The 16,982-nt window shown below is 41.1% G+C and overlaps 1 protein-coding gene across 1 annotated transcript in view; it reads right to left on the bottom strand.

The window, feature by feature from the left end:
* Window positions 1-16,982, bottom strand: part of ATP6V0A4 (ATPase H+ transporting V0 subunit a4) — an 87,095-nt gene that overhangs the window by 44,548 nt on the left and 25,565 nt on the right. Inside the window, exons 9-14 of the mRNA XM_077164384.1 lie at window positions 16,716-16,809; window positions 15,051-15,263; window positions 10,968-11,118; window positions 9,954-10,093; window positions 8,338-8,495; window positions 4,791-4,884 (exon numbers count right to left, since the gene is read on the bottom strand). Of these exons, the coding sequence (XP_077020499.1) occupies window positions 4,791-4,884; window positions 8,338-8,495; window positions 9,954-10,093; window positions 10,968-11,118; window positions 15,051-15,263; window positions 16,716-16,809 (850 nt within the window). The remainder of the gene's footprint in view (window positions 1-4,790; window positions 4,885-8,337; window positions 8,496-9,953; window positions 10,094-10,967; window positions 11,119-15,050; window positions 15,264-16,715; window positions 16,810-16,982) is intronic.

Genomic DNA, 16,982 nt, shown 5'->3' on the forward strand with positions numbered 1-16,982 from the left:
TGATTAAGTACCAGGCGCATACTAAGCTATTTAAAGGTATTTATCCATTTAATTCTAACAAAAATCTTATGAGCTAGATATAACTAGTCCCTTTACACATAAGGGATTTTATCTTAATCCCAGAGAGATTGTTACACACTCAGGAAGAAATAATCTAATAGCAACTAACATTCATTAAGCATTTACCATGTTTGTGTTCTGGATGTTTTGCATGTAAGCATCATTTTATCTTCTGAGCAACCCGAGAATTAGGACCATTATTATACCTATTCTCTAGATGAGGAAGAAGAGACACAGAGAAGTTAACTTGTTCAAAATCACAGAGCTAGTAAATAGAAAAGCCAAGATTCAAACATAGGTGGTCTGACTTCCGAAGTAGCCTCTTAACCATTCTGTGCTAATTTATTTAAAAATATTTGGAAATAGGGTGGGCCACGGTGGCTCAGCAGGCAAGAACGCTTGCCTGCCGTGCCAGAGGACCTGGGTTCGATTCCCGGTGCCTGCCCATGTATTAAAAAAATATATATATATTTGGAACTACCTTAAGTCTCTCAGCAATGATAAAGGCCAAATATTTTGATTTGATTCACAAATAGATGCTGTGTTTTGCGGTATTTGTATTCTGTTCTTTTTTTCTTATCTTATCTTGTATTATATGGATTTTTTACTATACATATATATTATTTTTATAAATTTAAAATTTTCCAAAATATAAATGTTAATAGGGAAAATTTAATCACTTTTAACATCCCACCTTCTCTTTCACCCTCACTATTTTTTTTCTTTTCCTAGCTTGTGGGCAGATGACAAAATTTCATACAGAGCAGAAACTCTAGGCCACTTAGTTCTAAAATGTGAAATTTCCTCCCGGCCACCATCTTATGAGAAAACAGAGAAGGTCTCGACTGAGAATTCAGGAATCTTCAAGCAGGTAAAATGAGTAGAAATATGAGCATAAGAAAGGGTGAGAAACTGGGAAGCTGCTAACAACCCAAGTCAGTGGGACACCAGCATTGAGAAGAAATTCGTATTCTCCAGAGAACTCTGGGAAAAGGCCCCAGGGAGAGTCGGGCTGGTCCTTGGGCTCCGGCCCTGCCCAGGGAAACTGAGGGGCCACCTGGGGCAGATCATCAGCCCTACATAATGACCAAATTACAGGGCCCCATTCTTCTGTCTATAAACATTTGCTGAATACTCCTGCAGTGGTCGAGGCACCAGAGATAGAAAAGAAAAACCAAGTCCCCACCCTCCTGTAACATTCCAAAGAGACACAGGCAACAGACAAACAAATAAAAATTGTATTATTTCAGGCAGTGGTATGTTCAATGAACAAACACAAAGCAGGGGAAGGGGAGAGAGACTTGATGGATTTGATTAGCAGGGATGTGTTTATGTGCCAGGGAGAGTCCTCAGAAAGTTAAGTACAGAATGTATGACCCAGCAATCCCACTCCTACATATATACCCCAAAGAACTGAAAGCAGGAACTCAGACAGATCCTTGAACACCAATGTTCACAGCAGCATTATTCACAATAGCCAAAAGGTGGAAGCAACCTGAGTGTCCATCAACAGGTAAGTGGATAAACATAAAATGTGGTATATACATACCATGGAATATTACTGAGCTATAAAAAGGAATGAAGCACTGATACATGCTACAACATGCATGAACCTTGAAGACATTGTGTTAAGTGAGATAAGCTGAACAAAAAAGACAATATTTCATAATCTTACTGATATGATGATAATTATAATATGTAACATTAGAGGCAGAAAGTAGATTAGAGGTTTTCAGGGACAGGGAGGGAAAAGGGGAAGAATGGGAAGTTATTACTTTAGGGGCAAAGAATTTCTGTTCAGAGTGATAAAAGGATTTTGCTACTAGATGGTGGTGACAGTGACATGACATCATGAATGTTATAAATACCACCGAACTGTGTACTTGAAGTGATTCAGTTGGGAAATTTCATGTAGTACATAAGTTACCATAATAAAAATTAAAACAAACAAAAAAAGAAGTCGCCCACTGGGGGAAGCTGGCTGATGGAAACTGACCATCTGATGGATACATTTGTGCAAACTTTCTGTGAGTCTATAATTGTTTTCAAATAAAAAATTAAAACAACATTTTTAATACACACAGAAAAAAGCTTGAGAGTAAATTTTTTAAAAAACTAGGTGCCAGTACAGGTTGGCAACATTTTATAAAGGAACTCGAATAAGTAAGTGAGCCATGAGGAAATCTGGGTTGAGCGCTTTCTAGGAAGAGGAATAGTAAAAGTATAAAGCCTGTGAAGCAGAAGGGCGCATGGCACATTTGAGGGACAGTAAGGAGGCCAGTGGGGAGTGAGCTGGGAAGAGCAGCAGGAGATAAGGCAGGAGAGAAGGTCAAGGTCATGCTATGGACTCTGGATTTGGTTCTCAGTATGACTGGAAGCCAGTGGAGGGTTCTGAGGAAAGGAAGATTATGATCTGGCATACATTTCAGAAGAATCACCCTGTGTTGTGTTAATAGACTGGGCAGGGCAACCGGTTAGAAGATGATGATGGCTTTGAGGAAGGCAGAAAGAGCAGAAGCAACAGAGATGGTGAAAGTGGACTGAGACACAAAAAGACAGTAAGTACTTCGATCAAAAGTATTGGCACTGTGAGACTGACGATGCCTGCCTAACCAAACGGGGGGAAAGAATTGTAGCAAAATAAAATATCAGTGGCTGAGAGAGTTCAAATAGAGTCCAGAAGCTATTCTGGAGGCTACTCTTACCCAAGCTTCAGTTAGTTATTGCTATTTACTATGGTTTGTCAAACCTCCATCAAAGCCATTCCTGCCAACCCTAAAGAACAGCGGAACTCTACAAAAGTTTCTACAAAAGTTTCACCCACTAGGATTACTTTCCAGAAACCTGCAACCTCCAGAGGGTTCCTAGGCCAGATAAGTGCTGAAACCCACAGGGGCCAGCCTCATTAAGAACATCAACTAGTTCCATCCCCCTATCCCTTATTATCAACAGCCTTTCCCAACATGAAAATGTTGGAATGGGCATGGTCCAAATACCCCTGAAGATTGGGAGAAAGATCAAAGGAGAAGGAGGAGTTATAATAAAGAAGATAGGATTTACCGAATAAGTGTAACTGCTGAATTATATTGATACTTCTTTTTAGTCTCTAGTGTCTGACCAGCTAGAAGGAAAAACCTGAAATTGTGGAACTGTAACCCATACCAAACTCCGAAATCCGTTCTATAACTACTTGTTACAATGTACTTGGAAATTTATTGCTTTTTGTATATATATTATATTTCACACACACATAAAACTGCCTCAACCAGGCAGTCCAACACAAGAACCTGGGCTCTTAGGTCTCTTTGTTAGGCTAAAACTATTATAAAATGTTTTATCACATTTTAAGACACCTTTCAATGTCCCAACTATGATGAAAGCTGAATATTTTTTTAATTGGCATAATTGTGATGCTGAATTTAAGTAAATAAATAAAACTTTTGAAATTTAGATGATGTAAAAAAAAAAGAAAGCATTTGATTCATAGGTAATATTAATGCTAATATATGCACAGAAAACATCTCTGCAGAGCAGAAGTGGGCAGACAAGATTTGCTGTAAATTAGACGTGGGTGTAAGAGAAAGCGACAGGATGGTAACAACCTGAGATGCAAAGCAAGGGAAGGTCACCTAGACCCTAAACCTCCTCTACACACCCCCATACTTGCTTACTAATCATGAAATTCCTTTGACCAAGGATATAGCCCTCCGTTCTATAAAAATAAGCCATTTGTTTTTACACTTTGCAGCTTGCAATCCAGCTTTCAAGGACATTGCATCTTTTGATAAAGCTTAGCCCGCAAATGCCCCCTGGGTGGCAGTATAAACAATTCCTGGGCAACAGAAGGGAGAGGAGGCAGGCAAGACGTGGGAGGACCCTGGAAAACTGAAGGAGAGAAGACCCACAAGATGGGAGAGGCTGGAAAATTTTAGAGCCAGAACTGTTTACTTTCAGCTGAAAGCAACTAAAAATTGAAGTATCAGGTTCTCTCCCACAAAGAGAGCTTAGAAAAAATATTTATGGACAGCATTTGTCCATTTGAGGGCTAGACCACGCATTTGGAGCACAAGACTGCCACCTGGTGGCAATGTGCGCTGGCCAAGTGTATGCATAGTTTACATGAATGGTGTATGTGTGTCTGCTCTAAACTCTTTTGCATCTAAAGGCTATGCAAGAATTCACCTTTGTTTTCCCTGGCTGAAATCTAGTTGACTGAGATAGACATATAATTTTTTTTTTTGGTAGTGCATGGGTTGGGAATCAAGCCTGGGTCTCCTGCATGGCAGGGGAGAATTCTACTACTAAATTACCCATGCGCCCTCGAGATAGATACATTAAAGATGAAACTCCTTAATGAGTAGAAACTAACAAAAATTCCCAAGGGAAATGGCATAGATAGAATCCTACAAACACAAAAAACAAACAAATAAAAGGAAGCATGTAATCTTTTTAAAGAAGCAATTATTAACCACCAGGGGTATAACTGAGAGAGAATGAGGCAGTTGTTTGGGAAACTGCATGGAAAATGATCCAGGATATGGGTAGAGGCAGCAGATGAGACCTTTATTCGAAATCCAGCTCTGTATGTCCCAAAACTGTCATATATGTTATTATACTTCAACCTAAGTTTGTTGATTTGATAGGTTCTAGCACTTTCTTTTTTCCTACCCAGAGAGCTCTTTAACGAGACATTTTACATAATAAATTTTTAACCCAAAAGACATTATTACCGGGTCAATCCCAAATGGATATGGATTTCCAGAGTATACTCCTGGAATAGCTGGGTCCAGCTGTAAATATGGACTTCTTTCCATTACATGTGTACTGCAGAGGGAAAAAAGGAGAAAAAAACCCACAAAACCATGATCAGTCAGAGGCCAGAAGAAATACTACAGTTCATACACAATAATCATGAACTTGTAAGCTTAAATGTTGAAACTCTGTAACTCTTTGATTTGGCATATTCAATTATTGCATGAACAGATGCTGAGTATCTACCAAGTATTGTGCTAGGAATTGAGGCTACAGAAATTACCATCTGACTCCCCAGGGAGTTCACAATCTGAGTGTCCAAAGAGCTTTCAGTCTGATGAAGTATAATAAAGACAATCAACAATGATAATACATTTGAAAAGAGGTAGATGGCAGGGATGAAGGGCACATATAGGACAAAAGCACTTAGATTTGATCCTGAGAAGATAAATAGATCCTGACCTCTGTGAAACTTAGCTCTAAAACATTTAGGCCCATTGAAGTTTTTAAATGTGTCCCATTCTCCCCTAGAAGCATGATTTTCAATGGGAAAGAATTTATTTTCTGTCTCTGCAAGCCCTATAGAGAACATTAGTGTTTTTTTGTTGTTGTTGTTCTAAAAGAACACACATCTGTGGAAAGGCCCACAAATCAGAAGCGTTATTTGAAATGATGAACAAGAGCTGACAAGTTCAGCAGGTTGCCCAGAAATACACTCCCTCCCTTCTGCAGTGAGGAACTAGAGGGTATTATGTAGCAGCTGGGAGAATTAGGAAGCCTGGTAATGCTGTCCAGGCCCTATAAACACCCCAGACACAGACTCCTATCTAAATGGCATGCCTCAGTACATATGGGTGGATTTAATTAGCAGGGGTGTGTTTATGTGTTAACAAAAAGAAAAGCAAGCCTCAGTAGCCAGGAACTGGCCTGGCATCCATGGTTTAGTCATGGCGTCTCCTGTTGAATATAAACAATTTCACAGAACATCAACATATGATAAGGCCAACCTGCAACTGTGATGATTTAAGATAAAAACAAGGCCATTCCATAATCACATCTGAATACTGGCAAAAATAAGAATACTGTCTAAACCATAAAAGGGAACCAATGTCTCTCTATTTGACTGATTTTTTTTTTTCAGCTGATCCTAATGTCAGCCTTACTCAGGTCTTCTTTCCTAGATAAACATTAAGTTGACCAGTCATAGAATTAACCCTACTTCCTAGACTGTCTTAAACCTTCCCCCAAATCACTAACACAGCCCCTGTTCTCCAAGTCCTTGTGGCGATGTCTCATAGTTCCCAATAACATGTGATCTCTTTCACTGAGTCAATAAACCCAACTTTGGGTGTCAAAAGTCATGTTTCTGTTAGTCTTTGGCTGAAGGATGTTGACAAGGAAAGCAGGCCCAAGACCGAAGATGTGACTGGTAAGATCAATTTACAGCGTCCTTGCAGCTCCAATCTATGTCTGCAGCTTTCTTTTACATCACTAATGATGAAGTTCTGCTTTATACTATCTATGCATGAAGACATGCCTGAATGTCTCTCAGGTCCAGACTCTAGTGTCACTGAAGAACCTCGACGTGAGGAAGAGGTAACGCGCATGCGCAGGAGAAGAGCTTTCCTACCTGTGTTTGCAGAGTGACAACCAGTCAGTTCACTTGAATCTTTTGAAATCACACTCCAGAGTACATGAAATTTCATGTGGGTAGTTTGGTGAAGTTATGCTGATTTTCTGCATGTTCCAAAGCTTATTTCTATGTCTATGAGTTTAAATCTGAAAAGCTGAACTAAGTAAGTTGCCTTTCAAATTATGACCGTTTGTTCTTCTAGGCCTCTCTTTGGAATACCAATTGTAAAGCAAAAACAAAACTAAAACTGAAACCTAGCAGATGCAACCACGTGCAATTCTGAAAATATGTCTTAATCCTTATCATCCCCGTACCTTATTTCAGGGAATTTGAGCCTAGCAGAGAAACTAAAAGGGAAAGCATTAAAAGCATAAGACCCCCACAATCTACCACTTACACTAAAAATCTCCACAGTCCCACAGAGCCTTCCTGAGCCTTCAAACACATATTCGGCATCAAATCCTAACAATGTACTTGGGAAAGGATAAAGGAAAATTGGCCTGAATCTCTCCTAACCGAAGAACGCTTTGATGTGATTGGTTATTTGTTCATCCTCTCTCATTTATGTTTTTTTATTTCAGATTTGGGTGAGCAGGTTAAATGAAGTACCTTAAATAGAGAATTTAGAATTCAACCAGGCTGGGAGCAGTGAGATGGGAAGGGAGGTTGCCAATAGGTTTACACATCTCTGTCCTCTCTTTCTTTCTGTCCTTTTTCTCATACTTTCAGCTGGAAGGGTCAGAATGAGACAGAGAAACCTTAAGACCAGAAGAAATGGGGCAGACCAGAGAAGAATTGTCACCTATAATTTGTAGGCTTTGCAACTTGGCCCTAAAGCTATTGTGGTAATCTCAGGTGTGTGATACACATAGCCTAAGATCCCTGAAGATTACAAGGTTGTCAAAATTTATAAATCGTTCACCTCACATTCCCCAATTCTCCAGTGCCCTTCTGTTCTCTCCTAACAGATCCAACTGATCTATCTCTCATATTCAAGTCTTTCTCCCTCCCCACAAAAGTCCCCATTCTTGGCAACTACTAGTCTGATTAAGTGAATAAAATAATTCTTACTAGGGTCTGATTGAGTCCAACTAGCACCCCATTAGGATGCTTTCTCATTTTAAAAAATGGCTTTTTAATGCAGAAGATTCTCAAATTGTGGACTACATAAGGCACGTGTGGGTTTGTGGGGATCTGAAGGGCTTCCAAGTCTGTCTTTTTCTGCAGCTACGTCTCCTCTCCCGTTGTCCCTACCCTACTGCCCTGCCTTTCTCATTCAACCTCCCACAAGACAAATACAGGGAGCCAGTCTGCTGCAATGAACCGTGTCCTTTCCCTTTACTTTAAAATCTGAAATCAAGATGCTCTGAGCAGCCAAAGAAAATGCCTTATGTGGAGTCTATGGACTGAAAAAATGGAAATCAAGAATCTATACAGTAAAATTTCTGCATCAGCCTTTCTTAAGCAAAGCTTTCTGACCTAAGTGCCTGGATTGTACAATTTCATCCTACTTCCATTTCCCTGTGCAAGCATGGTATGTTTCAAATGCCACCTTTTTTTCCATGAAGCCTTGATTCTGGGATTCCTGCTATGACATCCAGTTTATACCTGCTCTGCCACTTGTTTTCCCAATAGAATCTGGTATATGGTATGCATTCCACAGTATATATTTAGTTGATCTGAAATTTTAAAATTTCTGTGTCTTCTAGTTATTGGCATAGTTACTAAGAAGTTTCACAAGGTCCTGTACTCAGTAGATAAAACTGAATTATTTGTAGAATTTGTGAACATGCCTCTCAGCAGAGCCAGGTACCATAGACTCCTCCAACCCTGAAAGCAGTCACTGAGGCTATTTGGAAGGCCAGGGAGTGACCCATGTGTTCAAAACTTACCTCCATGTGCCATTTCTGAACATGGGTCGAACACTCCAAGAAGAGCCAAAGATGTTGAGGGACTTGGAGAAGCAGTCGTTGTAGATCAAGCCCGTGTAGATGGAGAAGATGCCCATAAGTAGGATCAGATAACGACCATGGAAGAAGGTGTTCCAAATCTGGCCTCAGAGAGACAGAGGATGATTATCAGTGGGCCCTGAGCCAGACTCCAGAGGCATCTCTGCTATAGAGATGTCTCCAGCAGCACTCACATAGACACAAGAAGGCACATAGGTTCCCCACACAGGGGCCATGCGAGTGAGGCAGACATCAAAGCAATCCAAATAAAAGGGACATATGCATCATGATTTTCTCGCACTTATATAAGTGGATCAGAAACGTCCTAAGTGGTACTTGTTATCGTGGAAACAAAAATGTATAAGCCTCATATACTTTAATTCAATATTGGTTAGAAAATGTAACTGAAACAGAAGCTAAGGCCTCAACAGCTAAAGATGGGATCTGAAAATGGACAGGTATTGATTCTGGAACTCCCAGAAGACAAGCACTGAGCTGACCTCATACAGCTGTTAAATTTTATGGCAAGTCAAATCTATACTCATTTTAGGTCTTATGGTATAAAGTCAAGTCTCTAAGTAAGTTTCCTAAGATGAGCAAGGCCCTCTCCTGCAATCCTCAGTGATGTGCATCAATCATTCCAAGGACTGCCAACAACACCTTCTGAGGCTTTCAGTGTTTTATAGGAAACTATACCTGTTGAAATGCTCATTTCGGAAAACTATGTTGGTCAGAGATTGACTTTGCTCACTAAACTTGGTTATTAACTCACTATGACATCACTGAACTTGCTCTAATTCAATCTGTAATATAAGATTGCAGATGCTCTTAAAATTCAGAATATAGCTAAAGGCATGTTTCCATTTTGTAAAATGTATTACACAGAGCATAAAGTGACTTTTTACTGATTAACTTTGAAACAATGCAGTCTCTTGAGTAGTCTCAACCTTGACAACACTCTGTGAAGGAGATCTGGGAAGGCAGAGAAACTTAAATGTGCAAAAGTAAGGACACAATATTCAGGATTTCTCAAGTTTTTACAAGAACACAGTCCAAGGGAGAAGTCCTCTGAAACAGAGAAATATTTATACTATTTTAAGTGAGAAAAAAAGTGAACTACAAACTAATATGCCCAAGTTTTTAAAATTACATATTTGTATATGGGCACAGAAAAAAAACTTTGGAAAAGTTCACAATATGTTAATGATTTTTTTCTCAGTGGTTACATTGTTACATTTTCCTAATTTTGCAATGAATATGTATTGCTTTTATAAAAAAAAAATCAGTGCTGGAAAAAAGGAAAAGAGCATTGTCATATAAAAAAAAAAAACGCTAAAAGGAACTGCACCAAAACATCCAAAGGGATTAACCTGGGCCAGGAATTTTATGTTTAATTTTGCCTCAATTTAAATTTTCTATCTTTCTGTTATTTTTCATTAAAAAGGTGTTTTCTTGATGAAAACAAAATCCATATTTTAAAAATCTTTTCAAGATCTGCATTTTAAATATTCTATTCATAACTTCAACGAAATGAGACAAGACAGTTGATGGACGCCCACCTCATTGTTTGACTTCTGGGAAAGCAAACGTCTCTCATTAAGGACCATCCAAAGGGCAGCCAGTAGCATCACCGTTCCATGACCACAGTCTCCAAACATCACAGCAAACAGGAAAGGGAAAGTAATAATGGTGTAGGGAGCTGTGGAGGTAAGGTCCACAACATTGTGTTTTCCTAATGCCCTTTGTGGCCCCAACCCAAGATTTTTCTATCACTGCTCCACAATCTCCAGACTGGTTCTCTTCTGTCTTTCTGATTTTATCTAGCTTCACTATCCCCACCAACTTGTCTAGATTCCACATACATTAGCTCATTAATGAGTAGGTATTATCCCCCACTTTACAGATGAGATAACCTAGTCTTGGAGAGATTACATGGCATGCCCAAGATCACAAACTATGAGGGATGCAAAACCAGGTATTGCTAAGTACTACCTACACTTTTTCCATCACAATCTTTTAGCAGTTTCTCTACCATTCACTGCATAACAGTTTTCATGGACATTTTCAACCTAGGGAATAACCGTATTTTAGGTCACAACTTAGAATAGGGCTGAAACCAGAGAAGGGCACACATGGCATACTTTGGCTAATGGGCATCTGGTCAACCCCTTCTTTCATAAATCAGGCTTCTGAGGTCTCATGATTAAAAGCCACTAAAAACCCAAAGTTCTGGGTGCTCCATCTCTCTCACACATTAACTATAGGACTGTAAAGATGTGTGGAGATGGCTCCCAATAGACTGACAAAGGAAACAAGAGCTAAAGTCAGCTGCCTGATGAGACTACATTTTAAGGGAGAAGAGCTGAAATATTGACAAGTCTTTCACCAATCAATATTTACAGAAGACAATATATAGGGTATTAGGAAAACAAATAAGATTTAGGACTAACACAGTTTTCACTAATTCACCTCTTAGGTCACCTCATGGGATAAATCTTAACCAAGTTTCACTTTTTGAGCTGCCCAGTCGTGCAACATATTGGATCCTTTTACCTGGATTTATCTCCTTTTACCTGGGTTTATTTCCCGGTAACTGCCTACACCATAAGCATCTACAATATTCTGGAAGCCAGCTGTGAATTTATTGGTTCTGTTAAATGTGGGAGGAGCCGTTTTAGACTGCACTTTGTTCATGATGGGGACCATGGAGGAGCCACTTCGTTCCTGTAAAATGAACATGTAACAGAAACGTAAGGAAGCGAGCCTTGGGCTGGGGATCAGCACACACGTCTCAGCCCCAGCTCCCGCTGTCCCCTGCTGAGTGAACGTGAAACAATCTCTTGACCTCTCTGATATTCATGATCTTATCTGTAAAAGTTAATACCTGCCTACTATTTACTTAACTTATCTTACGGGAGGTCTGTCAAGCATACAGTGTTCCTCCAGATTCTCTGGCAATTTCCACTCTCCACTCCATCAAATGCATTTGTTATATCTCAATCCTACACTCTCTATTTTTCTCTTTCTACTTTTTCCTTCCACTTTCTTGATTTCATCCCTATTTCCAAATGGCCCTAACCCTCCCCCAAACTTCCATTTTTTTCTAACTGCCTTCTTAGGTTTTCAAACTCCAATGTTTCAGCAACCTCACAAAATCCAGGGGCCTGAAAGTAAACATGTGATTTCCCCAAAGCCAGGTCCTCTTTTGACTTCCCTGTTTCTTTTTTACGCATGGGCAGGTAACGGGAATTGAACACAGGTCTCTGGCATGGCAGGCGAGAAATCTGCCTGCTGAGACACCATGGCCCGCCTCCCTGTTTCTTTTTTTGTATGTTATATGGTGGGGGTCGCATTTCATTATTTTTCCATGTGACTATCCTGTTACTGCAGCACCACTTATTTAATTTTTTTTTTTTTTGGAAGAACACAGGCTGGGAATCGAACCCAGGTCTTCACACGGCAGGCAAGAATTCTACCACTGAACTACTCTCGCAACCCCACTTCCCTGTTTCTTTAAGCACAGCCTCCATACTTCCAGATTTCCTGAAACTTTGTAATCATCTGATTTGTCCCTTCTCCTGTGACAGATTCAATCAATCTACCAATTAATCAATCAATCACCAAATCTTGTTTGTTCTCCCTTCTGAATTCCTCTTTTCTCCATTCCCATAGCCCCTATCCTGGGCCCAAACCCAAACCTTACCATGTGCCTCCAGTCTCTTTTCCTTCCATTTGTCTTACAGTGCAGACAATTTAATCCTTCTTTTAACAAAAGAAAACAAACCAAAAAAACATTATTCATGTTACTCTCCTGCTCAAAAATCTTCAAAAGCTTCCTATTGCCTAAAGGATGAAAATTGAAACTCCCCGGTTTTGTAATCAAGACTTCTTCACAATGGGGACGTAATCCTCCATTCATGCCCTCATCACCCCGACTACTTCCCTACAGAAACCTGCCAGACAGACTTAAACACATTTTAAACATCCCTGCTCCTTCACCTTTGTTTTTAAACCTTTCTCCAAAAGAGGAATGCTAACCACTTCTGTTTTTCATTTACCCAAATTTTAATTTCTTGTCCCCCAGGAGCCTCTGGCCACTCCAATCTCCAAGGGCACTTACCATCGGCACTCTCAGTGAGACTTAACACCAACTGAATGAGTGCTCACAGCTCTCAGCCTTTTACAGGCTTCAATTCTCCCAACGACCCCATGAGGTAGATATCACCACAACCCCTATTTTACAGAAAACCAAGGCACAGAAAGGTCAAATAATCCCAAATTTACAAAGCTAGCAAATGGAGGAGTTTTGTATTATATTGTTATATATGTTTCATGTGTGCGAATATGACAAACTTAGGGGCAAAGATTGTGGTTTCCTTTTTTTTTTTCATGTCCCCAGCAGCTGACATAATATCTGACATAAACTAGATATTATCTTCTGCCTATTGTTGATGATGATAATGATCATACCAATCCCACTAATCTCTCCTTCCCACAGTCAGCAGCCCTCCACCCTCCTCCTCATCTCCTACCTCCATAGGCACTTCTGTTCCTTTTTACTTCAGAGAACTAATGAAACTGTAAAAATTGTCCTAAGATCCTGGTGATCCTTGAAGTAACCTTGCAGAAAGTTCAGCCCTTTTAGAATTAATAGGATGGCATTCAATTCAATTCAGTTCAACCCCCTGCATTAAGAGCACCTCCCTACAGGCCCGACAGTTTTCTCCACACTGCAGTGAAATGTTCCTAAAATGTAAACTGGATCATGTCACTCTAATGTATGGGAATAAAATCAGATTTCTTATACTGCTATAAAGTCCTTCATAGTCTTCCCCACAGCCTCTCTCCTTCTTGGGGTTTCTTCGGATTTGCATGCTCTCTCTCCAACCCCTGGCCTTCAGTCGTGGACTTGCATGGTACTTCCCCACCTCCCTTCACCTGCTTACTTCTTCCAGGGTTTAACTCACAGGTACCTTCTTCCAGGAAGCACCTCTGCCCTTCCAAGTTTGGGTCAAATGCTCCTTTCAAGTGGCCCATTTGGGCACTTATTAGACTGTGATGTGGGGACACTGTAGACTTGAGAGTTAAGGTGAACAGTTGTGAATTCAGATCCTGCCTCCTGGCTCTGGGGCATGATTATAGGGTTTCTATTCACTGTGCCCCAGTTTCCTCATCTATACAAAGAGGGTAAAGTGAGCTCCTACCTCCTAGTCCATTCCCACCTCAAGGCCCTTACCTTCTGATCCCTCAGCCTGAAAGCTCCTCCCCACATCTCCCCATGGACCTCCCTTGTGGAATCCAGGGAGTCTTCTCAGAGCAGCCTGCTTCAGTAATAGCTCCCTCTTCTCCCCACCCCATCTGTGTTGGTTTGAAACCATTATGTACCCCAGAAAAGCCTTGTTCTTCTAATCCTGGTTCAATATTGTAGGGTGAGTCCTTTTGATTAGGTTGTTTCCATGAAGATGTGACACACCCAATTGTGGGTGTAACCTCTTAATTAGATTGCTTCCATGGAGATTAGATGGAGATGTGACTCCGCCCATTCAAGGTGGGTCTTGATTAGTTTACTGGAGTCCTTAAAAAAGCCAACACAGGGAAACATTTAGAAGAAAGCTTATATGCAGATGTTTGAAAATGCAGAAGCCCCAGGAGATGCCAGGAGCTGAGAGAGCCAACAGAAGCTAGACAGGAACCAGAACCCAGCAGACCTTACCATGTGCCTTTCCATGAGATGCTAAGCTAAGAGATGAAACCCAGAGTTTTGAGCTGGAGCAGCTAAGTCAGGACACACAGATACTTAGAGAGGAAGCCACTGGAATTAGAAGCTGGAAGAAACGGAATCAGAAACAAGGACCAACAGATGCCAGCCATGTGCCTTCCCATGTGACAGACATTGACTTTTCTTAGGTATCTTTCTATGATTGCCTTAGTTTGGACATTTTTAAGGCCTGAAAACTGTAAACCTGTAACTTAATAAACCCCTTTTATAAAAGCCATTCCCTTTCTGGTATATTGCATTCTAGCAGCCTTAACAAACTAAAACACCATCTCTTACCATTCCCTACTCTATTTCCTTCCCATTACTCACCACTGCCTGAAATCACATTAGTTATGAACATGCTTCCTGTCCATAAAGTCTATCCGGCAGGGCCTTGGCTTTCAGGTAGTTCCAGGTCAGTTCCTGGAACACAGTAAATGTCTAAGAGATGAATGACGAGAGTTGGGAACAGCAAATAAAATAAGGCACATAATGTGCAGAGAACACTTGCTGGCACAGAGTGAGCAATCCATATATTTTACCATTACTACAGGTGCTTGGTTATTTGTCTTCTTGGCTAGACTATAACTCCCATGAAGAAAGGGATGGTGCCTTTTACCGTGACATCTACAGTCATGACCAGCAGAGGTGCTGGCACAAGTGTTCTAGATACACTCACTGAAGATTAAAGAAACGCTGAATATTTGTCAAACACTGAAAAAAAAAAAAAGGAGTTCCTGCAATGCATTCCTGCACTGGATTAAGAACAGAAGACGCAAAGGTGGAGACAATCAAGAAATAGGGCTTGTGACGTCCTAAGCTGGAATCAGGAGGTCCCACAGAGAAGGTGATGAGGCTTGGACAGGGCTCCCCCTCCCTTGCTCTGCCTGCCACTCACCACGCCTTGCTCTAATGCCCTCCTGATGCGTCCTGTGTCTGCCACCGGGAACCAGATCTCGGCGATGACGCACTGCTGGGTGACATCAATGTTGCACATGTTCAGGATGTGGTAAATGGCTTTCATCTTCTGCACTTTGACAGCCCACGTGTGCCAGTTGGCAGCCGCGTCCTGCAACAGGCACTGGCGGTGAGACTCCGTCTGCGTTATCACCTACAGAGATGGGGTAAAAGCAGCATTCAGGAAAACAAGGAACATTCGTGGAGATGTATGGCGATGCAGCTAAAAAAATGAAGGTCCATCAGCCACAGTGGCTAACCCTGCTCTGGGCCCCTCCTCTGGCCTGCAGCTCTCACCTGGCATTTCACTCTCAGAAGCTAGTTTATCTCCTCAACTAGAGATTAAAACCCTTGGGCAAAGATTTTATTTTCCTTTACTCCTCAATTCCTCATATCTGACCAAAATGTTTAAAGGCATAATCCCTCCAATAAATGCTAAATGAATTAATGAAGGAATGAATGGATGATTTGGCCTACAGACAATCTACTTAATGGAATTAGTTTTCATGGTTCTGGAGGTACAATAGAGTAACCTGTCCTTGTGGCCATCCATGTCATATTAAACGTAAGCACACATAATTCCTTTTCCATTTCCTCATGAAGTTTTCATAAAACCAAGTCTGGGGTATTTGGGGGAAAGGTCTTCAAGGGTGAGTCCTCTAGGGAAACACAGTTTTCTTGACAAGTGACAAGAAGGGACTAGAGAGGATTAAGTTAAGAAATTAAACACACATTTTCTGGGAAGATGAAAGTGCCTGCCAGCCTGAGAATCTTGAAACACAGACACGTTCACTCTGACTTTCCAAACAACAGCTGAGAATCTAGGACTGTGCTGGCCACTACCACATGTTACTACTTAAATGTTAATTAAGTAAAATTAAAAATTCTTCAGTTGCACTAGCCATGTTTCAAGTGCGCAATAGCCACACGTGGCTCAGGATTACTGTATTGGACAGCGCAAGTGTCATTAACATTCCCACCACCAGAGAAAGTTCCTTGGGACAGCTCTGATCCAGAACAAACAATCTGAGTTAGGCCCAGCTGCTTTCAGTGATAACTTTCAAAGCTGCTGGGTATCAAAGAGTTTTAATTATAAAAAGGGTCAAGCACCACCCTGGATGGCTACAGACTTTACAAAAAGATATAAATCTGGGGTGCGTGCAAACGGAAGAACTAGACTTACTGTTTTTACAGAATTAATTGGCTGGCTCAAAAAAAAAAACTGGGCAATTCAGTAGAAAAAGAATCACTCAAACGGGGATTCAACTGAATTAGCTAGTTGGTTTTTTTCTTCATAGATGCAGCCTAGGCAGGAATGGGCAATCAAGGCTTTCTTTTATCAGATTAGGGTGGGCTCCTAAAGGCTGCCTCATGCCGAGGTAAATTCCAAGCCCAGCAGGTCAGCACTGACATGCAGAATCGTCACCAACGGTTATTGAACACTGTTTTCTAATTATTAAGCCTTCTGGAGCAACAGCTCAAAGAAAGAGCAGTAAAATTCCAGCCAGCCTTCTAGCAAGGGCCCTGCGCATAGGGATTTATATGGAAATGGCAGAGCCCAACTCAGATGAGCCCCGAGCCCTGGCCGATAGAGGGCTTCACTTACGGTGATTAAATCTTCCAGCCGCACGTTGATGCTGGTCAACATCTCTCTGCGCTCCGCCACAGGCTCTGGGCAGGGGTAGATGGTGGCTCGGAAACTGTGTTTGATACATTCAAACGGACACATGTGGTTATCACTGCAAGTGTTCTGTACCAGCCCTTTTCTGCTCAGTCACCCTATGCTGACTGGCTGGATGGCCTCCTTTCCCTAGAACAATAACTGCCTCCCAGGCAATCGGAAAATGAGCCCCAGTCCTAAGAGTTCCAGTGC

This window comes from Tamandua tetradactyla, chromosome 1, assembly GCF_023851605.1.
Source record: "Tamandua tetradactyla isolate mTamTet1 chromosome 1, mTamTet1.pri, whole genome shotgun sequence".
Taxonomy (NCBI): domain Eukaryota; kingdom Metazoa; phylum Chordata; class Mammalia; order Pilosa; family Myrmecophagidae; genus Tamandua; species Tamandua tetradactyla.